The sequence below is a fragment of the Leptonychotes weddellii genome, chromosome 3 (assembly GCF_054177405.1).
Source record: "Leptonychotes weddellii isolate Sample4059 chromosome 3, ASM5417740v2, whole genome shotgun sequence".
Taxonomy (NCBI): domain Eukaryota; kingdom Metazoa; phylum Chordata; class Mammalia; order Carnivora; family Phocidae; genus Leptonychotes; species Leptonychotes weddellii.
Genome location: NC_138371.1, coordinates 115,238,729 through 115,264,320, shown reverse-complemented (window position 1 = coordinate 115,264,320; position 25,592 = coordinate 115,238,729). Strand labels below are relative to the sequence as shown.

General features: G+C 37.0%; 1 protein-coding gene across 1 annotated transcript in view; it reads right to left on the bottom strand.

Annotated features, from left to right (window-relative positions):
- NBEA (neurobeachin) overlaps positions 1-25,592 on the bottom strand; it is a 609,173-nt gene that overhangs the window by 42,621 nt on the left and 540,960 nt on the right. Inside the window, exons 42-43 of the mRNA XM_081815498.1 lie at positions 17,794-17,946; positions 299-466 (exon numbers count right to left, since the gene is read on the bottom strand). Of these exons, the coding sequence (XP_081671624.1) occupies positions 299-466; positions 17,794-17,946 (321 nt within the window). The remainder of the gene's footprint in view (positions 1-298; positions 467-17,793; positions 17,947-25,592) is intronic.

Genomic DNA, 25,592 nt, shown 5'->3' with positions numbered 1-25,592 from the left:
TTCATTAATAACATGCACAGAGCATTAAGCATTTTAATGAAGATGCTGAAATAAAACAAGTAAAATAGGGATATTGAAGTGCATTATATGTGTCTACAATTCAAAAGAGAAGAACACAATGGTCTCATTACTTGGTTTTAACATATAACACTCATTTTCCTACATTGTCAAAACCCCGAAATTTATGTTTCGTAAAAATTTATGTTGAAAGGAAATTTATACAGAAAGAGATGGAAAGCCAAATTTGTGTCTGAGAGATGAAAGAAAGTTTTGGAATAATATGGGACTTAACACCTACCTCCCTGAGCACAGGGTCAGTGATACTATCCAGGTTCACAGAGCCTTCATAGGTTAAGTAGTGAAAAACATTCAGAGCACGGACTGCTTCTGGTCCTCGCTGTTTGTAGCCAAATATAAGGTCAATCCACTGATGGAGCTGGCAAGAAACAAATTCACTTTCCAGGGCCTGCAATGAATGAATCAAGAAAGAAATAAAAGACTGTACAAACTTAGCAAATCTCCCTTTTTCTTACTTTGAAATATTCTACGTAAAGAAGTACCATATGCTCTTTGCATTACTGTATTTTATCTATATGTATCAGATGTCCTGTTCCTAGAAATAGCAAAATAATAAAACATAGACCTGAATGAAAATTTTCTCTTTCTAAAATGCTTAACTTTTTTGTGACTCCATTATGTATAGAATATGATTTTTATATTAAATAGATTTCTTAAAAAGATGCATTCATGTTCAAAACAAAAATGATCTGAAGTACCTATTTTAATTTTACAATGATTTCATTTCTCATTTTTAAACATTAATTTAAAACTAAGCAATTTCATTAGAAACTTTGATATACATTTATTTTCCTGCCTAAAGTCTTCAAATTTACCACTAACACTACTAAAAGGGGATGCCTTCCTTTGGCTACAAATGAACTCTTGCTTTTACACAGTCTAGGAATTACTGGGCAATTTTACACGTTGGCTAGCTAGTAGGAAATGAATGCAAATTACTGACAGTCAAGGACCATACTAAGCTTCCATAAAGAGTCAGAAAAAAGAGAAGGCCTTTTCATTTCCTAAGAAGCCATCATAAGCTTCCGGGAGGCATCCTGACACGTGGGCACGGAGGTCTGTTCACACCTGTGACATGAACAGTGTCCATTGCTGTGTGGCTCTCTATGTCTCTCACTTACTGCACCCACTTGTCATCAATTTCTTACTGGTTTTAAGAGCACATTGATTTCAGCAACATGAACAAAAGCTGTAGAGCTAGCTTCTTAAATTTCAACTAAGTGTAGCCATATTAAACAATTTTCTAAATTACAGCTGTAACCAAATATGTGAATGAAGTCATTCTCTGGCTTCATGACCCTGATTTCTAAGGTGTTGACACCAATTTGGAATTCATTTAATTAATAAATGATTTCTTAAATCAGCCCTCTGATAATTACATTGAATTTTTTTAATCTATAAAATATCTGAATGATACTTTGCAACTTTTCCTGTGATCACATTTTACCAGCAAGTTTATTTCCCTCAACCTCTTGATTTATTTCTTTCAAAAGTTTTGGTATTTTACTTACACCCATTATTGTGGATGTTTCTCATTCAGAAATATAAACAGACTTTATTAAAGGGTAGTTTCTGTACTAAAACTAAACAGAATTCTATATTCTATATATTCTATATTAGTGGTATTGACATAACAGTTCAGACTAGAATATAGGGAAGAAGACTAAAATATAAGAGCTAGGTTGGTTAAAATTCTGTATTGGTTATGTCAATACTGTTGGTTTGGTCGGTATGTATAAATGATTCTGTAAGTGCAGTGTAACTAGTTAATAAAAAAAAAAGTCTATTTAGTAATGTTTTCAGTGCTTGGTGCGATAAATGAAAGAATGAAAACCAAAAAATTATGGAGTGGCTATTGTCCAAATGTATTCATGGGAATTCAGAATAGTAGTAAAGTCAGATATGTTACTTCAAAGAAGATTTTAGGGGCGCCCGGTGGCTCAGTCAGTTGGGCAACCGACTCTTGGTTTCGGCTCAGGTCATGATCTCGGCTCAGGTCATGGGTTCTGAGATCTAGCCCCGTCAAGGGCTACATGCTCAGTGGGGAGTCGGCTTGAAGATTCTCTCCCTCTCCCCCTCCCCCCACTGGCACGCATGCTCTCTCTCTCGAATACATAAATAAATCTTTAAAAAAATAAATAAAGGAAGATTGTACCGACACCATCACATAATCAGTTAAGCAGCAACCATTTCAAATAAATTTTATTGATACCGCTAGACATATTTGGAAAGTATTGATGAAATTTAATATTATTCTGTTAGAGTAAAATAATTATTGAATAAAATGCCTAATGTAGTTGTGAGAGGTGGAGGGAATGATGATTTTTCACTAATTTGAATTTTAAAAATAGATCTGTTCTCTTTTATCTCCATCCACTACTTTCACTTCCCTCCTCCACCAGAGACAACATCTGTAGTGTGTTTGATGTTTCTCCTTTCGTTTGCATGTGTTTTTATAAAACATTACTCGTTATTTGTGTATGTATTTTTGATCCATAAAAATGGTACAAGGTTATAGATTTCACTTAGTTTCTTACTTTTTCCACATAGCATTGCTTTTGAAGATCAGCCTATGTCGCTGTGTGCATAGGAAGTCCGTTGTTTCTAGTGGCTGCACAGAGCTGCCCCAGCAACGAGCGCTAGACTGCCCCTAGCCCCCTGCGACACAATGTTGGGATGAATGTCCTCTCTTGCACCTCTTTTTGGATCTTTGTGAGAACTTCTCTGGGACTCATAATCTGGAGTGGGACTTCTGTGTCCCTGCCGCGGATGTGCCCATTAGTGCCCAGCTGCACTTCAGGATGGCTGCCCTCGTCTCCACTCCCTCCCACAGTGCATAGAAGGCTCTATATGTCCACAAGCCCATCCACTCTTAGGATTGTCCGCGTTTCTAATTTAGCCAGTGTAACAGATATAAAACAGTATCTCATTGTTTTAATTTGTATTCCTCTGATTAATAAGGAATTTGACATCTTTTTAATAGAGCCTTTTGGGTTTCCTCTTCTGTAAACTTCTTGTTCACGTCCTTTGCTCATCTTTTTATGGAGGTTCCTGTCTTTGTGTTGTTATTTTGCAAAAGTTCTTTATGTATTTTAGGTAATAGTTCCTTGTTGGTTTTAAACATTGTAAACGCATGCTCCCAAATGTTACATGTCTATGAACTTTATCCGTGTAGTTCTTTGTTGAATAGAAATTCTTAATTTTGAGCTCATCAATTATTTTTTCTCTTTATTTTTATGCTCTTGGGATTTTGTTCTGAAATTACAAAGATAACTTTTTATAATTTTAATGTATTAGCTTTTTTTTTTTTTTAAAGATTTTATTTGTTTATTTGACAGAGAGATAGAGAGCACAAGTAGGCAGAGAGGCAGGGAGAGGGAGAAGCATGCTCTCTGCTGAGCAGGGAGCCTGACGCGGGGCTCAATCCCAGGACCCTGGGATCATGACCTGAGCCAAAGGCAGCCGCTTAACCGAATGAGCCACCTAGGTGCCCCTAATGTATTAGCTTTATGTTTACGGTTTTACTTTTCATATATTGGTCTTTAATTCACCTACAGTCTACTTTCACTCGTATGTGGTATTAAATAGGGATCCAGTATTATTTTTGTTTATATAATAAGTCAGTTTTTCCAATACCTCTATTAAACAAACACACTTTTCCTCAGTGGTATATGATGCCATCTTTGGTGTGTGTATATTTGAGACAAAGATATAAAACTGCTAGTGTTTACAAATAGGATAATCTACCTAGAAAAAGCAATACAATCAGCAGCCAACTTATTAGAACTAATGAAAGGGATGCAAGGTACCTTTTTCTTTCTCTCCTTTCTTCCCTCCCTTCCCTTCTCTTTTCCCTATCCATCTGTCTATCCATCCATCCATCCCTCCATCCATCTATCTGGATATATGTGAGTCTCCAGCTCTTTCCAATCTTTTTATTTCTATTGTTACCCTAATTTATCTTAATTATCTTTATTTCTCATATATCTTTCTATTTGGTGGGTTTATTCTTTTTCAGTCAATGCAGCTATTCTTGGACCTTTATTCTTCCCTATAACTTTTACAATAAGTGCACATAGATACATCAAAATAATTATGATTGGGAGTCCAATAAATTTACGGGTTAATTTGAGAAAGCTGATATTCGGCTCCCATCCAAGGTCCTAGAATGTCTCTTTACTTACATGGGTTATTTTCTATGTATTTTATTAGAGTTCAAAATTAATATTTTCTCCATAAAGGATGTGGGAATTCTTGGTTAATTCCCAGAGAGTCCACAAGTTTTGATGCAATTACAACATTCTAAAATTACATTTCATATTTGGTTACTGATGATTTAAAAAAATGACACTGATTTCTTTAAGTTGATTTTGTTTCTGGCGAGTCTTATTAGTTATAACTATAACGTCTTTTTTTTTTCTTACAGAATTGTTCTTAACTTTGAGGACTACGTTAAACAATAGTGGTGATATGAAGCATCTTTGTCTTTTTCCTAATCTTGAACAATTTAGTCTTTTTGTAACACACATACACACATTCCCAAATTTTATATATGTATATATATATTACATATATAAATACACACACATTACATTATATATATATACACACTAACAGATATTATATATATATATATTTTTGGGGGGTTGTTAGATAATATTTTGCTTAGAATTTTTGTATTTATATCTATACATGAAATGGCCCTATTTCTTTATTCTTTTTTTCTCCCTTTAACTACTTTTGGAATCAAGATCACACTAGCCTCACGGGTGGCTTGCCATGTTTTCTGCAACTACTTTCTAAGAAATTATTTTATTATCTCTTGAAAATTTGGTAGAATTTACCTGTAAAATAATATGGCCTTGGATAATTTGGAGATGGGAAAATTTTACCATTTAAATTTCTTTCAGGCTTTTAAGTCTCTATTTCTTTTGGTGCCAATTTCAACATTTTATATATTTTTTCTCAGTATTTATTTCATCTCAGTTTAAAAAATTATTAGTTCATATTTGTTTACAACAATTTTTAATTCAATTTAAAAAAATCTCTAAGTCTATAGTTATTTATCCTATCCTATTCTATATGTTAGAGAGGCAGCAGAGTGAATCACTGAACAATTAATTGTTTAAATAATTTTGCCCCAGGTTTTTTTGGGGGGGATTATAAAATTAAATGACAAAGAAACAATAAGGTAGCAGATTCAACAGATAATGTCTTATAGATTGTCTGTCTTGCTAGTCACTGTGCGGAGAGAAAAGAAAATCCAGTTAGAACATCTAAAAGCCAACCCGGTTTTAAATCAAATGCACACCTGAGAATCGAATTTTAGGTATCCCATAATGAAAGCATAAAGACCTATCTCAAGCTAAAGCCTGACACTGAGACTTAACTGTACTCTAAATAGCATCAATCTGTTACTAAATACATGCTGTCTGCTTATTTGTTCTCTACAGAACTATGTTTTCTTGTACAAACCCATTTTGGACTCTGAAACAAGATTTTATTGCAAATACTTACAATAGAAAAATATAAAGAAATACTTGATTACTAAGCTATTAGGGTTATAATGGTCTTAATAGCTTTCTTTACCCTTTACTTGCATATCTAAAAGCAGAAGCAATTGCTTTAAGCCTAGATAAACCAATTCCCAATCCATAATTCTACCCTGGGGATCTGGGAGGAAGGAAATAAAGAGCGAGATTTAAACCAGAGAGGATATCTCTTAGATGGATAATAGTTACCTAATTCTAATTTCCATATTGTCCCATGAGTATTAGATGCTAGAGAATTCTTTCTCTAGCAGGTTTAGGATAAAGCATCTCTAAACTTAAAAAAAAAAGGAAACTAGGGCTAGTGGAATTAACTCTGAGGAAAGAATATTTATTTCTCCCGAATTCTTTTTATTTAAGAATGCTGAATTTCCACATCCTCTTCTAGACTAGAGCCAGAATATTTCCAAGACTTTTCTCTTATTGCCTCAAAAATCTGCTTCTGATATTGAAAAAATTCTCTAAAGAGAGTTGCATGTAGTCAAGTGGACAATCAGAAATCATAGCACGACTTCTTCTGTAGGGGGCTTAACTTATTCTAGGACTTGATTGCTTACTGGAGGTATAATCCAGAGGATTCTTTTCCAGTCCCACTAGCCCCACCCTGGTCTTAGCTCTCATTGCTCTCCACGAGGGCGACAGCAATACACCTCAACCTCTTTCTCTAATCCGACTAATCCAACCAGTCTTGCACCCTGCTGGGGGAACAGACTTCTGAAACCATCACGCTCACATTGTCCTCCTCTATTTCAAATCTTCGAAGGTTCTTCCCAGCAAGACACATTAGGGTAAACTTTACCTAACCCCTAAGGTCTTTTCATACCTTGATCCCACCCTTCTCCACTAATTCTTAGGACTTCCGGATATACATCCTTGGCTCCAAGGAGCACAGACAATTCACAGCCCCCAACACAGAGCAGCTCATACAGCCTTTGAGCCTCTGTTGCTCCTTTATCCCTTTTGAAAGCATTTCACCCTCCTGCTTCTTTTTCAGGTCTTAGCCATCCTTCTTACTCAACTGCAAGGTTTGTTTCCTGGGTTCTCCAGCTCACACTCTATGAATTCTTCTACGAATTTCTATGACACTTGAAATCCGTACCCTCCTGTTTAATGGAGTAAGATAATGTATACACATTTACTTGTGAAAATCAATTTGCATATAAATTGGAAAGTGCTATACAAACAAATGGGGTTATTACCAATTAGCACTTGTTTCAAACTTGCAATACTGTATCCTCAATTAGAATATAAGCGTTTTGAAGATACGGATCGTATCTAATGCTTCTTTTCCATTTGTCATAGCTCCTAACCTAGTACTAAATAATAAATATTTAATAAATATTATTGGTTAATTAATTAAGCAATGGGAAAGATGTGCTGGTAACAAGAAGGAAGAAATGTCAGGAATGGGAAAGAAGCTCATTCATTCATTCAGTGAATATTGATTGAGCATCTGCTATGCGCTGACACTATTCCAGATTTTAGGGTTATGACAGTAAATACAGAAACCAAAATCCCTGCTCTGCAGTGTTTACATTGTAGTGGGGGGAGATCGACACAACACCAGATAATTAGTAAGCTACAGAGTATGTCAGAAGGTGGTTAAGTGCTAAAGAAAAGAGAAAGGTATGAAAGAAAGTTAAGGAGTATGTATGGATGGGGAGGGGATTGTTAACTTGGAGGAGGTGGTCAGAGAAGGCTTCTTTGAGTTTGTGACAATTAAGGACCACAATGAGGAAGTCAACTATAAAGATATCTGGGGGAAGAGGATTTCAAACAGAGGCAATAGCCATTCATTCATTCATTCATTCATCCCTCATCCATTCAGTATGTAGCATCTTTTCTGCGCCAGACAGTTATTTTAGGCCCCAGAGATACTATGATAAACAAGACAAAAGCTCTGATCTCTAGGAGCATGCCCACTGAAATGCAAATAAACAAGGTGAAAATACTCTAATCTCTTTCCAGCCCCAAATTACTGACTATCTACCCTGTGCTAGAAACTAGCCTTGGAGAATATACAGATGAGTAAGGATTCCATGTCCTCAAAAATATCACAAGTCTAATGGGAGATAAACATGGCAGCTTGGGCTTTTCCTGCTTCTCAGACTTTAAGCTGGCAATAGGCACTAAACATCCCATCCCATCCCATCCCATTTCTAGCAGAAACTACTAAATATAATGATGCATCTCTGCTGCTCTATCCATCACCACTCTACACACTTGTCCCCTACCATTTACTTGCTCTATAAGACCAGAGAAATCTGAGGGAAAATGGTCACAGCTAGGAAGCTAAAGAGAGAGGCTGTTGGCTTGAACTTTATTATTTTTTTAATCATTTTTAAAAAAATTTTATTTAAATTCAATTTAGTTAACATATACTGTATTATTAGTTTCAGGGGTAGAATTTAATGATTCATCAGTTGCATATAAGACCCAGCACTCATCACATCAAGTGCCCTCCTTAATGCCCATCATTCAGTTACCCCATCCCCCCACCCAGTCCCCTCCAGCAACCCTCAGTTTCTTCCCTAGAGTTAAGAGTCTCTTATGGTTTGTCTCCTGTGCTGTTTTCATCTTATTTTATTTTTCTTCCCTTCCCCTATGTTCATCTGTTTTGTTTCTTTAATTCCACGTATGAGTGAAATCCTACAGTATTTGTCTTTCTCTGACTGACTTATTTTGCTTAGCATAATACCCTCTAGTTCCATCCATGTTGTTGCAAATGGCAAGATTTCATTCTCTTTTGATGGCTAAGTAATATTCATTGATTAACTTCTTACTACCTTCACTGCTACCACCCTGGTCCAAGCCACCATCACCTCTTATAAAGCCTGCTAACAGATATTCTACCCTGTGCCTCAACAGTTCATAACTAAGACTGCAGCCAGAACGATCCTTTCAAAATGTAAGTAAGATCATGGCATGCTTCTGCTCCAACACTGCAATGACTCTCCATGTCACTCAGAGTAAAAATGCAAAGTGCTTATGATGGCCTTCAAGGCCTTATGTGATCTGGCCTCACTGCTGCTCAGTCTTCTACTAGGTGCCCCCTGCTCATTCCACCCCAGCTCCTTGGCTTCCTTGGGAAGCACATCCCTGCCACAGGGCCTTTGCTCCAGACGGTCCTTCCGCCTCCAAAGGTCTTTCCCCAAGACAGTCACTTGGTCCACTCTCTCACCTTCTTCCAGTCTTAATGCAAATCTCACTTTTACAGTGAGGGGATCCTGACCACCCACCCCTGTATTCCCGATCCCCTTACCTTCCACTACTTCTTTTTTCCATAGTATTGATTACTTTCTATTATTTACTATTTTGTTGTCTGTCTCCCTTTGATCAAAAGTTAGCTCTACGAGGGCAGGGATCTTTGTCTGTTTCACTGGTATATCCAAACACATGAAATAGCATCTGGAACACTTAATAATTATCTGTTGAATGAATGGATTACAGCACCTATCAGCGTTTGCTGGGACTGATGTGTACTTGTCAATGTTCCTACTAGAGTGCAAGCTCCTGAGGGCCACTCACTGCGGTGCTCATGCTTGTGTTTCCAGAGCCCAGAGCAGTGTGAACTGTGTAACAGGCCCTTTGTGACTGGGATAAAAGAAGGAATTTCTCTACTTTAGCTTTCTTTTGAGTGGGATCTGTGTTCAAGTCTTCTTCGTGTTTTTTCCATAATGCTTTCCTCAGAGCTGGCTCAAAGATTTGTGGAATAAACAAATCCCCAGTTTCAGAGAGAAGGAGGATCCTGAAGGTCCATGAGATTAAGTGTGTCTTATTTGTCCAGGGGGTCACAGCTGACACGGGCGGAGCAGGCACTTAAAGACAAGATCTCTGTCTCAGTATTTTGAATTTGCCGCAGAACACTTCCGCAAGTTCTCATTTCCGGAAAATTCTTTTCAGAGCAGGGTGTGCTTTTTAGTATAAAAATATACCCCAAATGCAAACTGTTACCCATCAAAAAGAGACTTTTTCTTTAAAATATGAAAATCGTATAAAGGATGTAATACAGGAAAAGCAAAACCACATTTGGTTCTGCTTTCTCTGCCTCAGTGCACCCTACTCTGCTCTGCAGACGGAGAATGTTCTACATTTGGTCCAGGAGCACCAGGGATCTGCTGGGCTGAGGGCCGGATGAGATTATCAGTGCACATCCGTGAAAGGCCTTTTTCTAAAACAAATTTTAAAAAAGGGCAGATTATGATTGATGAACCCAGCATTAGGGTAATGTTATCAGAGATACTTTCTATTTCTGTCCTTTGTGGAGAGGTCAGATTATAATCATGTTAGAACTGAACACAGTGCTTTATTAATGTTTCATGAGTGAGTCGGTTGTAATCAGCCTAGCTGGGTGTGGCTAAATTAAACCAATTCTTGATGTATGAACTCAAGGCACTTAGAATTTATTGAAATGTCTACCCAAAGTGTTCATATCACTTTTCCAGTTTTTCTAATGAGACCAAATTTTGGATTTCACAGTTCCTCAGTGAAACACAATCCTTGTCCCTGTATTTACAAAAGTATAAACAACTGTAATTAATTATATATATTATTTCCCATAACTAGAAAACCAATTAACCAAAAAAAGTACATTCTTAAAAATCAAAGTACTGTCTCATTTTTAAAAATGAGAAGGAAATTAGGTTGTAGACATACAAAAGTTTCTACAAAATGTATCAAATACCTTTTCAGTTGTTGCCATGAGATAATAAAACTGATTTCTCATCAATGATATCATCCCTTTTTATAATATTACTTTTGTCTTCTTTGCCTTGAATTTCTTAATGACAGCTTGAAAGAAGAAGGAGGGAATGCTCACGGATATAGAATACTAATCCATATAAAGAGATGAATTTTTTTTTTTACCACTGTGAATGTCATTTCTTTGGGATATAAGACATTTTCATTTTATACTTTAGGCTCATTACAAAGAACCCCTTCAAATAACTGAAGATAATCCCAGCCCAAATTATACATATAACTAGAGCACATTTTCTCTAAACCTCTTTCTTAAGAACTAAATCCTGTATGAGCTACCCACCTGGTACAAAGTTAGAAACTTACAAAACAATATGAAAGAATGCAGGTTGTATTCATGGAATTTGTGGAAAATTTAAACCCTCTGTATTTTCTGTTACCACTCAGGCTTTGTATATTAGAGAAATAGTCATCAAATACCAATTCCTTCAGTAGGAAAAAAAAAGAGAGAGGGGCACACGATTGATTAAGTTTCCTAGTGGTAACACAGATGTCTGAGATGATTTCTGCATGACATCAGTATGATCATTTCCCATCAGTGTGATGGGAAAACTGACCAGAGTTGGAGAAAAGGGTTCTGTGAAGGACAACTGTGAGCTAAGGAAAGCAGCGCAGGGGACACTGAGGGAGGAGAGCAACTGTGGAGACACACAGCTACTCTTCATAAGATGTCCTTTGAGTGCTCTGCAGCCTAGCACTGTTCTCAGGGGCGGCATCTCCCACTGCCCCTTGGTCCTAATTCTGACGCGACCGAGAATGGTGGCTACAGATGAAGAACCTTGTTGATGCCATGGCAGCCTTCCCTTCCCATCCTGCAGGGTCCCTTCAAGGAAAACCCAGGCAAAGAAGACAGGAAGAATAAACACTTTGCAAGCCACCCAGTCCGTGCTAGCAGGCACTGCCTACCTGTGGTCGATTTAACCTGGCACTGCATGCTGGTGCTGCAGAGAACCAAGACCGCGGCACTTTGATTTTTCCCAAGTAGGCAGAATCTTGTGTAAAGTCTTTCACCCCATGGAGTAAAGATTTAGTTAAAGTCTTAACTGACTCATTAATGCCTATAACAGGAATTTGGTTTAGAATAGAGAAAACCCCTCATGCCTTGCTTCCTTCATTTCTTCGCAAAAACAAGCTGGAACTTGTTATTATAATAAAAATATAATATATAACATGTAATATATAAATATGTAACACATGAATATGTAATATATAAATAAGAATATGTTATATGTCAATTATACCCCAATTAAAAAAAAGAACTACAAATAAGTACGATGCATTTCTGAAAATGTTTTATGATAGTTTCAGAAATGCACAAGTTTTTATCCCTCATACTTCAGTCAGTTATAAACCTTCATTCTTTTGAATATGTGAGAGCAAATCTTTGAGGGACAGTTAATTCACCATATTACATGCAATCTTTACAATTCCTAGTATACTATATGTACTTGGCTTGATGACACACTTGATAAATATGTATTTACAGTGATGGAGAATAGTGAGATTACTTTTAAAGAAGCACTGCATTTTGTCTTAAAGTTTGCTCAGTAGCACTTAAGCTGATAGAAAGACAAAATATAGGAGGTACATAAACAGAAGTCAGGTAATTAATTATCAGTCACCTGATAGTAACTGGTAAGGTTCGTATCAGGAGTAAATTATCTCTTGTATTTTATTTAGATGCAACAGAAGTACTCTGAGCAATTATAAATATAAAATAATTTACTGCTGAAAAGTATTCATGAATTTTGTTCTTTCTTAAAGTAAGAGGGAAAATCTATTTTAGAGTTTAACTTGTCTTTACAGTGTCACAATCATTTCTCAGGCTGTATCTTTCAATGAATAATCTGCTAAATTCTCTTAAGACCCAAATGATATGAAACCATTTGGTGAGAATCAGGTATTTCTAAGGAAAAGAGATTTTTAAAAAAATCTTATGTGGTGATCATATGAACAATACAGTTAAATAACTTAAAACTCAATTGTAAGTCTCAGCCAAAATTAGGTATATGGGGGTCATCCATGCATAGATATAAATAGTTTACAGATAACAACTAGGTTATATTCCAAAGTGCCTTGTGGTATTTCGGAGCAGATATTGCAATGGAAACAGCATTAGTCTAATCTGCTTTGGTTCTCAAGTCGATCTATAAAGCCACATTTAATTCAAAATACAGGTAAAGTTTTAGAGACTTTCAGTGGTTCTAGGGGATATTACGTTCAGAGTTCCAATTTGCAATGCCAGGCATGGTAAGTTAGAAAACGCACTTGGGTTAAGACTCTGGGTGAGTCATTTGGCCTTTTTGGGTCTCAGTCTCCTTTCTCCAATAAAGGCCTGTGCAAACTGTAAAATCCTGTGGGTGCCTCTAAGTTTGCCTTTCCGCCATCTGCAGAGTTAAAGGATAGTTTTCCTCTCACAACTGCTGGGCAGTGGGACCTAGGACCTCCTTAGCTCTAAGCAGAGGTCTTACCAGCTGGGGAGGGAGGCTTACAGGGCAAGGCTGGGGGAGAAAGAGGTAGAAATGGGATCCCAGAAAGTCAGGTCTGCATGGCCATTGGGGCTGGAATATTCTGCTGGTTTGGGGGCAATTCCCACTTGTTTCTTTCTTTTTTTCTGCTGACCCCAAGGTACTGGCTTCTTGTTAAAAGACATGTTTCCCTTCCTTCTCCTTTCCCTTCTCCCTTTCCACAGCTCCTTAAGTCACCATTTTATCCTGGATACTGTGGGTAAGAACACTGCCACTTTGATAAGTAGGTGATATCTGGCAAGATGATTGACCTTGCTGGGTTTCAGGATAATTCCTAGAAGACTTTTTTGAGGATTAAAAATAATGTGCCTGAAGCTCTAGCCTAGTATCTGAGACAAAGAATAAACACTCAAAAACATCGCAGCTTATATGGACTATCACTGCCATTATTGTGTCTTGGTCAATTCAGGACCATCACTGGGGTGTGGGGTGAGTTGACTAAGATTAGGGTATACACATCCTGATTTGCAGCAGTTATGAGCAGTTAAGCATTGGAATGAGGATAGTAGAGAAAACGAATGTGAGCAGCTATCCCAGGGAAGTAAGGAGAATGTACTAGGAAAGTCTACATAGCTCTAAGGAGAGGTATAAACTTGGTATGCTCTCTAGTAACATTCCACTTCCTGAAGGTAGAATTTGTCACTTCACGTTTCAATGTTTCAGAACTTCACTCCTAAACTGGAAGTGATCAGACACTGACCAGTGAAACCTGAAGCACATGTCACTCCACCAAAGCCACAAAGTTTCCATTTTCTTCAGGGCCCCAATTAGCACCCGACTGACTGGTATTTATCATAAGGCTTTGATACATTTGATTAACTGTTTTTGTAAACCAGAAGAGATTTTAAGCAACACTTTCTAATCAGAATGGCTATAAAGGGAAGTGTGCTGATAGCTGACAATTTCAAGAAGAAAACAGAAAAAGAACAGATATAGAATTATAGCCTTCATAGAATAGTAACAACGGGTACTTATGATAATAAAGAGAAGTTTTCCTCTTTTGCATAAAAGGATAGGGAACCAAGTAGTGATAAAGTTGAGAAAAATAACAAACCTCCAAAAAAGTTTTCACTTAGCTATAAAAATCTAGAAACTTCCTTTATCTGGAATGTTTACTTGGTTGGATTATATTACTGCCCATATTAGATGAAGGAAACTTTGTGATTTTTCTGCAAATTTAGTCAAGTGTGTATGGTCTTCCTTATTCAGTTTATATGAGTACTAATGACCTGATGGTTTCATATCCATAATAATTATCTTTCCCTATATTCAAGAAATTCTGTGTATGATGCTGTCTTGGGGATTTGCTTTTAGAAACACAACTACCTTTTCTTTTTCAAGTAGGTATATCATTAATAAAATTATTAATACTGGGGGCATATGAACTTCTTTCACTAATGAGGAACACAAAAGTTGTATCTATAATGAATCACTACTTAATGTTTTATTAAAATATATGTAAAAATGTTCTAGCATCTAAAAAGCACACAAAGGGGGCGCCTGGGTGGCTCAGTTGGTTAAGCGACTGCCTTCGGCTCAGGTCATGATCCTGGAGCCCCGGGATCGAGTCCCGCATCGGGCTCCCTGCTCGGCAGGGAGTCTGCTTCTCCCTCTGATCCTCCCCCTCTCATGCTCTCTGTCTCCCATTCTCTCTCTCATAAATAAATAAAAAATCTTTAAAAAAATAAAAAAATAAAAAAAAAAATAAAAAGCACACAAAGAGGCACAGAACATCATTAGTCACTAGAAAAATAGAAATTAAACTATAATGAGATTTTACTTCATATCCACTAGAATAGTTATAATAATAAAAAAAAACAAAACAGGCAATGACAAGTGTTGGTGAAGATAAGAAGGAACTGAAAGAGTCACCCTTGGTAGGAATGTAAGATGCTACAATCACTTTGCAAAATAGGTAATTTCTTAGAAAGTTAAATGTAAATTTACCATGACTCAACAATTCTACTGTAGGTATATACCCCAAAGCAATGAAAACATATGTCCACATGGAGACTGGTATGTGAATGTTCATAGTAGCATTATTTATAACAGCCAAAAAGTGGAAACCCAAATGTTCAACAACTGATGAATGGGTCAACAAAACATGACCTATCCGTACATGGAATACCATTACAAAAAAAAGCAAAGTACGGATATATGCTACAACATGGATTAATCTCAAAAACTGCTAAGTGAAAGAAGTCAAACACAAAAGAACACATATCATACAGTTCTAGTTCTATAAAATATCCAGAAAAGGCAAACCTATGGGGATAGAAAGTTGATTAGTGGTTGCCTGGGGCTGCAGGTAGGCACGGGGAGCTACTGCAAATGGGCATATGATCTTTCTGGGATGATGGAAATTTTCTAAAGTTAGATTGTGGTGATGGTCACACAACTCTGTAAATTTACTAAAAATCATTAAATCGTACACTGAAAACAAATGAATTGTATGATAATGGTTTTAAAAAAACATTTATAAGGTATCTATCCACATTTTACAGATGAGAAATGTGAGGACCAGAGATGCTCCACAACTTAATCAAGGCAATGAAGTTAGTAAATGGCAGAGCCCAGGTTCAAGAGCAGGAAATTATCAAACTCTAAGTCACACTCTTTCCAGTACAGTATTTATTATTAGCACCCACATGAAAACTTCTATTTAATCAGCTGGGTACAATAGCATGAACAAGTGAAAAATCTGGTCCAACAGTTTTTGGCTACTTTGTTTGCCTGAGTGAAGGTTTCATTCAGTTTATTTACTTATTTTTTATTAGTTTCAGGGTCAGTTTAACTGGTTTGGACATAACTAGACAATATATTAAAATCACTGAGATTATCACCCCTGGGTGATTCATTCATTCACTCAGCAGACATTTACTGCCAACTACTTCGTGTCAGGCACAGTTCCGGGCTGTACAAATATACTGATACATGGCAGGTTTGTAGGGTTGAATTTGTAGATTTGGTATCCTTACACTGATATCATAGCCAGCACTCAAATATGTAAGGGTAGTATGGAAGTGGATGACTAATTCTAAAAATAAGTACAGATTTTAGAAGCGTAATGTATTACTGAAGTACAAATTCCTCACATTAAAAATATAAATTGAAATATGTTATTCAAAGAGACAGTATGATATAACTCCATATATCTGGAAGTACCAATTTATAGATTGAAAAGTGAGAGAAATCATACCTACAAGTTATGCAATACATGATATTCCCTCAAAAGGCGGAGACCAGATTGCAGATTATATATACAGTACTTTTAAACATAGGCCTACCACATCAGCAACAGCTTTAAAATAAAATATATTAAAAGTAAAATATTTCTGAGAGACAGAAAATATAGTTCCAAAGTTGAGGGGAGCATGAGACTAACAGTAATGTCCAAAAAAAAAAAAAAGAAAGAAAAAAGAAAAAAGGAGAGAGACAGACACACACACACACAAAATCAGGGTGTAGAGGGAGGAATCACATATTATATGATCATATTTATGTGAAATGTCCAGAATAAGTAAATGTATAGCGACAGCAAAGGTTAGTAATTGCCTCGGGCTGGCTGGGGAAAATGGTGGAAGATACTGAAGGTATTGGGTTTCTTTATGGGGTGATAAAAATATTCATAATTGTACAACTCTGTGAATAAATTAAAATCCATTTTTTTTACTTTACATGGGTGAACTGTATGGTATGTGAATTATATCTGTATGACATATGTGAATTTTCACAAAAAAATGGGCTAAGGAATATGTGAACTCCATTGTAAATGTGGACTTTATTTGGATTCTTATTCAAATAAATTAGGTATCAAAACAAAATCAAATATATTTATAAGACAGTTGGAAAAAATTGGGAGTGAGTGAAACAGTTAAAAAATATTTTGAGTCATTTGACTTTCTTAATTCCTCAATTTACTAAGAATAATAGTATACTAGGGAGGTTGTTTGGCAAAGTGGTTCATTTCCATATACCATAACCACACTAAGATTAAAATCTCCTTAAATATGGATAAAATACATCAAAATCTATAAAATTCCCACATGCAAACATTCTATTCACACATTTTTTTATCTGAACACCCAGATATCTGCTAGATATGTCACACAGATTTAAAAAGTAATGACATTTTTCAATCTAAGAATGTTTATTAGATGGGTGTTCTCTTAAAGACAAATATTATATATATATATATATTTTTTTTTTTTGAGAGAGAGAGAGAGAGAACACACACATGTGTGTGCATGTACATGCACGTGAGTGGGGGGTTGTGGGGCAGAGGGAGAGGGAGAGAGAGTATCTTAAGCAGGCTCCATGCCCAGCACTGAGCCCCACAAGGGGTTCAATCTCAGGACCCTAAGATCATGACCTGAGCAGAAATCAAGAATCAGATCCTTAACCCACTGGGCCACCCAGGCGCCCCACAAGTATATTCTATTTTAAGGTATGTTTCATGGCTTATGATTTCCTGCATGCAAATATGTTCTAAACAAATTATTTTGTTTTGAATATTTTATGAGTGAAAAAGGAGTACAGATTTAGCTGGTAAACAAAAATAAGAAATGGACGTTTATTTCAAGCATTCTGGAATATCTTATGTTAGTCAACAGATGTTCATCTGATTGTCTTCTCCTAAGGGAGCAAATATAACTGAATTACCATTCCTTTATTAGTCTTCAATGAAAGGAAAATCCACTCCACAATAAAGAACAATGTCAAAAGACAATAGTAAAATGCTTGCCTTATTTTTTCTTAAAATTTTAACCTTGTATTTATAGATGTTAAATGGCAATTTGTTAATAGTTGGAAACAAAAGAAGACAACAGAATGTTTTTACTTCTTGATGACTGCTCAAGCAAAAACAAAATCTCTCTTACCATCCTGTTGATCCGTACAAAGTCTTCAGGTTTTTTTGCCCAAGGGGGAAGACCAACATCATTTACTACAACTTCATCTTCTCTGACTCCGAGATTGTATCCATTACTGTTGACAAACATCTCCGGTAGGTAATAGAACTCTGGAATTAGTTCCTGCCAGGAATAAAAATGTGGCGTATTAAACCACTTTAAAAATGAGTAGAAAAAAACTATTATAACTTGTTAACTATGAACTGAATTAAACAATTTCTTTATTTAAATTCAATATTTTATTACCTAATCCTATTCTTCATTTGATTTCCTTTACATAACAGGAAGAGAAGGAAGAGAGGAGAAAGAAAGAGAAGACAAATATTTTTCTTGAACATTTTATTTGATAATTTATGTTTATAAGATTTTCAATCTTATCTTGCCAGAATTGGTTAAGAGAAATGGGTTACAGGATCAACAGTAGTTCACAATATCATTATTAAACAAATATGTAAAGCTGTATCTACAAGTCTATGCCATTCATCAAGCTTTTCTGAATATTATTAAGGAAATAAACCAAAATTAAAAAAAAAGTTGTTGCCGGTATTGTTTAAAAATCATGTAATATCTTCTACTTTTCTTTTTGATCACAATGGCAATTATACTACATGATTTTTACAAAAACATTTTTATTTCATAATTTGGCAAAATTAATTACTTTTGAACTTATCCCTAAACACAATGAAGAGATAGATGATATGCAACGTGATAGTAAGTTTTAAATGTGTAACACATGGCATCTGAATGGTAATGGTTCTTAATAAATTGGATGCAAAGATAACCTGTGTTACTTGTATACAGAGATGGCATAAACAACTTGATTCAAGGCAAACTCGTGTTTGATGCACAATGTCTAACATGAGGCTTATGCTTCTTTGGAATAAATCTGATATAGAAATAAACTGCTTTTATGACCCTAGAAGTATTTTTTGTTGTTTGTTTTTTTTAAGCAACTGGGAGAAAACGAAAACAAAAAACACGGTCGTTTTTATGTATACCATCTATACAATGATTAAAAAAATGAACAACAATCTTTTCAAATATCAAGATAAGGGTTAAATTAACTGTAAATTATGTTGTGAAAGGCATAAGGACATTTATTTGTGTAACATGATCAACGCTGATAATGTAGTACCTGAAATTCAACTCTTGCTGTAGTCTTCTCTAGGGATTCACAGAAAAATTAAAAAAACAAAACAAAACAAAAACCACCAAACACTGATGTCTTCATATAAATCAAATTATTAACTTTCAAAGAAAAGCATACACAAAAGCTCTCTCTTTATGGGTTTTCCTGCTAAAACCAACATTTGTCTGTGATAGCATAAGTGGGTGTTTATCTTAGTAATGCTCTGTGAGAATTTGATATTATCCATTCTGATGATGATAAATGTGACATAAGAAAAATCAAACACAAGGGCGCCTGGGTGGCTCAGTCGGTTAAGCGACTGCCTTCGGCTCAGGTCATGATCCCGGAGTCCCTGGATCGAGTCCTGCATCGGGCTCCCTGCTCGGTGGGGAGTCTGCTTCTCCCTCTGACCCTCCCCCCTCTCATGTGCTCTCTGTCTCATTCTCTCTCTCTCAAATAAATAAATAAAAAATCTTTAAAAAAAAAAAAAGAAAAATCAAACATAATAAACTTTGAGTATGGGGCACTGCGACAAGTATGAAGAAAGAAAAAAATGAACAAGACATGGTTTTATTTCATGAATATAGAACCAGATTATAAATTACAATCTTGTCCATGGGGTAAATGCATAAACAGATGGTTATAATACACAATAATAATAGCTTGAAAGAAGTATAAACCAAGGGCAAGAGAGAACAGAGGAGAAGGCAGGGAACTCAGGGCAAGCCTGGAAAGACTTCACTGGAGACCAGACATTCTGAATTCAACTATGCCTAAGATAAAGGCAGGGGGAAGGGGCAGGGGAACCATTAGGGAGTATTATCAGGAAGTGGTAAGGACTGAGTATGGGTGGAGTATAGCATATACTGGGGGATACAGGTCAAGATGGGGGAGGTGGGCTGGTGAGAGTTAGATGGAGCCAGGTGAGGAAGGCAGCTTTATGCCAAGCTAAACTGTTTGAATTTTGTATTATTGGGCAAATTTGTTTTATAATAAGACATTGGGTGTCAACAGAAAGGATGGACTGGAGAGGAGAGACTGGGTATCTATGTGCATGCAGGGAGAAAGAGAACCAGAAGCAGCAAGGAGAATGGGAGGGAAGGAGGGGAAGGCAAGTGCATGTTGTGGTAAGGGGGCACACTGTGGGACTTTTGCAGGGAGGGCAACTGTGACAGAGGTGGGGATGGGTGTGCAAAGAACAGTGGGAATTAGGGGGCTCACACTGTGTGATATTCATTAACAACAAACTATGTACAAGACATCGAGGCCACAACACAGTGTGGGAAAGGAGAATTATGGTGAGATTAAAATAAACTCCTGTAAATTTTCAGTGACCTGGATGTAAAAGGGGAAGAGTGAGAAGGGGATGAAAGAAAAACTAACAGGTAAACAAACATCCTTATTTGCAAATCGTGATACAGTTTAGTTGGTGGTTAAGGCAGGAGCTAAAGACTGCTTCCGAAATATTCTATCAGCAGTGACGATAATGAGCTGGTTTCTGGGCTGGGTAAGCATGGTGGTGTACATTATATTGCTTTGAAGGAGCAATTTGGCAAAGGTGTGTGATCACTGATTAGAAGGTCGAAGTGAAGCATCATTGCTATTCTCATTGATTGGTAGGCAATCAGAAATGCATAATTGTTATGATCTGACGTTTCTGTTCCTCTAAAATTCAAATGTTGAAACTCTATCCTCTATGATGGCATCAGGAGGTGGGGGTCTTTGGAAGGTAATTAGAATTAGGTGAGGTCATGAGGGTGGAGCCATCACGAATGGAATTAGTGTCCTTATAGGAGCCCTGAGGAAGCCCGCTTCTTCTCCCTCCATGTGAGATACAGCAAGACAATGGCCATCTGTGAACCAGGAAGCAGATGCTCACTAGACACTGAACCTGACCGTGTGGGCACCTTAGTTTTGGACCTCCAGCCTCTACAACTGTGGGAAATAAATTTCTGTTGTTTATAAGCTCCCTAAATTTATGGTAAAATATAGCTGCCTGAGCTGACCAAGACAATAATTATTAACTTATTATTTCAATGCATTAAGAGAAAACTTGTAATTTTCTTTTGATCTTACTCTCATGGTTTGGGAAAGCACAGACAATTAATAAAGGATGCAGAGAAAGGTAAAGAATATGGCTATTTGCTCATTACCCATTCTTTATGTGACACAGCACAACACTAGCATTCTAAATGGGCCAAAGAGGGGACAGAATATAAGCTCGTGCAGTCACTCTTTGTGGAGGGTGATTTATATGTCATAGACTCACATAAGTCAGGGATTTCCCTCCCTGCCTTTCATCAGTTATTTGTGTTCATGTCCCATCTCTAGAACCAGACTATCTAAGCTTCCTGGAGGACAGATGAGACACATAGCCACAAGGATATAGCAACATAGATTTATTTTTTATTTAAACAGCCTAAAGAGTCTTAATTTATCTTCACCTGTCTTGGTGCTTTATAATGTTTTCCAGATATATTATTTTCCATTCTCTCCTGTGGTATAGGGTCACATAAACTATGTGGTTATTATTAACCTACTTACCACTATAATACTATTTTCCTGAATGTCATTAAATTAGATTCACAAAGTCAACAAAGCCCTAGGATTTTATATTAATAACAGTTTGGGCAAAAGCAGATTTTCTTTTTTTTAAAGATTTTATTTATTTATTTGACAGAGAGACACAGCGAGAGAGGGAACACGAGCAGGGGGAGCGGGAGAGGGAGAAGCAGGCTTCCCGCGGAGCAGGGAGCCCGATGCGGGGCTCGATCCCAGGACGCTGGGATCATGACCTGAGCTGAAGGCAGACGCTTAACGACTGAGCCACCCAGGCGCCCAAAAGCAGATTTTCAAGCCTGATTTTGTGAGGTTTATATTTTGTTGAACCCCTCATATCTCTTGGTGTTATATTTTGCATGCAGCAGGTGCTCATTAAATATTAAGCTACTGACGATATTAGGTAAAGTTATTTTAATATCACTAGAAATCCTCTGGAGCAATATGCAAATGGTTGGAAGAACGCCTCAAGATTGGAAAGGAGCCAATGAAGGACTTTATTAAATAAAAGAAAAAGGATGAACCCCAAAATAAAATTTGTACCCTTTGAGGGGCAATTTTCACAGCTTAAAAATGTTATCTTGCTTATCCTGAGGTATAAAAGGTTTAACAGTGTAAAAGAGTTCACTTTAAAATACAGAAAGAGTTGGTTTTAAAGTTGCTGACAAAATTGTACCCAAACTGCAGAAGTCGAAGAAACAAGACCTACTTCATTTCAATTTAAACTCTCTAGCATAAGAAGGGGCTAAAAGCTGGCCGCCACTAGGGAGGAAAAGGGAGGCTAAGAAAGGTCTGGCCTGATGGTCACCTAGAAAGGCAGGAGGAAGAGTAAGGAGTTCAGCAGGAACATTCAGGAAGGCTTTAATCAAGGCCAGTTATATAGAAAAGTAGCATTACTAGGGCCATCAGGATGATCCCTTAGTAAAGGCGGTGCTCTCCACTCCAGTCCATCTGGTCAACCAAACTGTGCTCTCACTAATTAGGCTGTTAACTAAGATGCTGGAAAAAGCTGTTAGAGGCCTGACGTTTGAAGGGCTGAAGAAATGCTTTCAGATTTCTAATAGAGAGAACAGTCACAAATAGACACATACTAGAGGCAAATATAAAGAAATTCCTGAAGTTCAGCTTAATTGCAAGGCCCCTAAAAGCTTCAAAAGACCAGAGCTATATGGGACTAAAGCTGTCTGAATCTTGAAGTCCTGAGCTAGGGAAGTTTTTGTTTTTTCTTTTTCTTTTTCTGAAGGGGAAGGAAGAGAGTAAAATCACACAGTCTAGGGAGAAGTTGCTAAAGTAGCAGAGTAGGTATAAATTTTTATGCCTCGGTTTTAGATTAAATTTTTAAAATTAAAAGATTAAAAGATCTTGTTTCAAATAGCATTTTAAAATTTAACGTTAGTATATAAATACAGGACATTAGTATATAATTTATATTCATATTTATATGATTTAAAAGATTTGCTTATTTAAAAGAGAAAAACCTCACGAATAAGAGTTTCATCTCAGAGATTCAACTGTGATGTCCAAGAAGATGACAATTACCGCATCTGTGCTCTAAGACAAGGATCAGCTGAAATGTTACCTCTGGTCATTCAATCTTAAAACAGCAGACAGAATTTATTTGTATCTTTTAAAAAATTTTATTTTATTTTGCATTTTATTTTATTTATTTTATTTATTATTTTTATTATTTGTATCTTATGTTATGTCTTGGCACTGTTGTAAGTGCTTTATATATATTTTCTTAGTCTTCCCCCAAATTTCATGAGGTAGATATTCTCATTCTTCCCACTTTCTAGACATGAACACAAAGAGAAGGTAAGTAATTTGCTAATGACTACACCGGAAATAGGTGGTAAAGCCCCATATCAAAACCAATCGCTTTAAATCCAGGATCTCTGCTCTTATATTCTCTATTTTGCCTTCTGAAGCAATGGCCCAGTCCTTCATTCCATATGACTTCATTCTATTTTGATTTTCTGCACAGCAATTGTAGTTTTCTTTTTTTATATATTAGGCTCCCGTGTCGCACTATCCTGGAAATCTTATGACAGTAGGGTCATTGTCTATTTTGCTCACTGCTTCACACCACTCACTTGCTAGCAATGGTGCCTAGTACATAACAGACGCTCAATACAAATGTGTGAGATACAAAAAAAAAAAAAAAAGGAATCAATTATTGCTGTGTGTTTATCATTTCCTGAATTTCAGGCATGAAATAGTGATAAAAACAATACTGAAGGCCACGGTTTTCAAGCTGTGTTAGCTTAAGCAGAGGTCCTTAGGGCGAGCGGGTAGTTGAAGGTAAGAGGGAGACGGCCGGGAGGTGGTTTGGGGATTATCCCCTTCTTCTGCCAGGAAGGGCTATTTATGTGTGCCAGAGTCAAATAGATCTGATTTTAAATCTGGACTTCTTGCCAGCTTGGGCAAGTTTCTTGACCCTTTGAAAAAAAAATCAATTTCTTCATATGCAAAATTGTGATGATGATAGCTATGAACTCACAGGGGTAGATATGTGAGGATTAAATGGTGATAATGTGTAAAACAATGCGTTTAATAGCTGTATGCAAAATACCTTTTAGAAGCTATTCGTTCTATCAATTTTTTTTGATGCAGATCAAAAATATTGCTGCTGAGTTTACCCAGTACCAGAGTATACCCTGTAACCAGTAACAAAATGGTCACTTTGGATGTTTGTATTTGAAGGAACACAAATGTAGACAACTCAGATGATTAAAGGGTTTTATCAAATATATGGACTAACTTATATGTTACCTAGCCTAAGCAGATATATTTTTAAAGCTATTTGCATTTCAGGTTTTAGTTTTGTCTAAGTGCACAATCAGATTGAACTGCATGGTATAAACCAGACTAGAACTTATAATTTTTAAAATTAGTAGCTTGTAAAATTTTTTCAAAGATTGCTGTAACAACCCTTCCTATCCCCTGTTCTCTCTGGCATTTCCACGTTACCATTCGTTCCTTAAAGTGGGGGACTCTATTTCTTCTCCCTTTGAATATGGGCAGGCATATTTCAACGCACAGAATGTGAAAAAGTGATAGTGCAGGGCTTCTAGAGAAGCCTAAGACTTAAGAGGCCTTGCAGCCTCTGTTTTAATCCGCTTAGAAGCCAACAGCCACAGAAAGTAGTGGGGCCGCCTTGCTGGAGTGATCGTGGAAAGAGACACACGTGTCTGGACGGTCCCCAGCTATTCTGGCTCGCTCAGATGGGACACGAAACATGTGAGGAAAGCCACGCTGAGTTCTCTGGCCCAGCCACACCCCTCCAGCTGTCACCATGTGGCACAGCTATGAGCCGTCCTTGCTGGGCTTTAACTCCAGCTGCGCAACTGTCAACAAATATATAGTTGCTGTGTGGTTTTTTTTTAGAGGGGGAGGGGCAGAGGGAGAGGGAGAATTTTTTTTTTAAGAGAAAGAGAGATTCCAAGGTGCTGCAAATCAAATGTGGCACCAGGGTAAAAGGCGTGGCTATAAACCCCTTTGTAAGTGCTCAGCAAAATTTAAGGTGGTGGTTTGTAGACTCACTCAGCTACACAAAGGGATTCTAGGAATCTTAAGGGCATTATAAACAGCATCTTAACTCATAGGCAGAAATAGAGAGGATCCTGCCTCAAAAGGATTTTAGGGTGCTAGTTTTTTCTCATAATGAACTATAAGTTGATACATAGAAAGTCCACAGAATTTTAAAGGAGGTTAAAAGATGCCTTGGCCCCAACTTTCTCTGATCAGGAAGCATTCGCAGAAAGCCACTCGGCTGCAGACAAGGGCTATTTCTTATGGAAAAGAAAGCTGATCCAGAGGGCAAAGCCAAGGTCCCAGAGGACCTGTCACCAGAGTCCAGGAAACTGGCAACACGTGCCTGGTGGCAATTGCCAAGAACCAGCCACTGTTCTGTACCTTCCACAGCCCCTCCTCCGGAGTAGAGTCTGTTGAGGTTTACCTGTTTCTGCCTCACCACCATATGCTGAGTGTACACGGGACAGATAACTTGTCTTTCCAGGTTCCAGGTATCCAAATTAGAAATTTCTGCATCGTATCTGTGTCTGGACCTGATACAGACCAT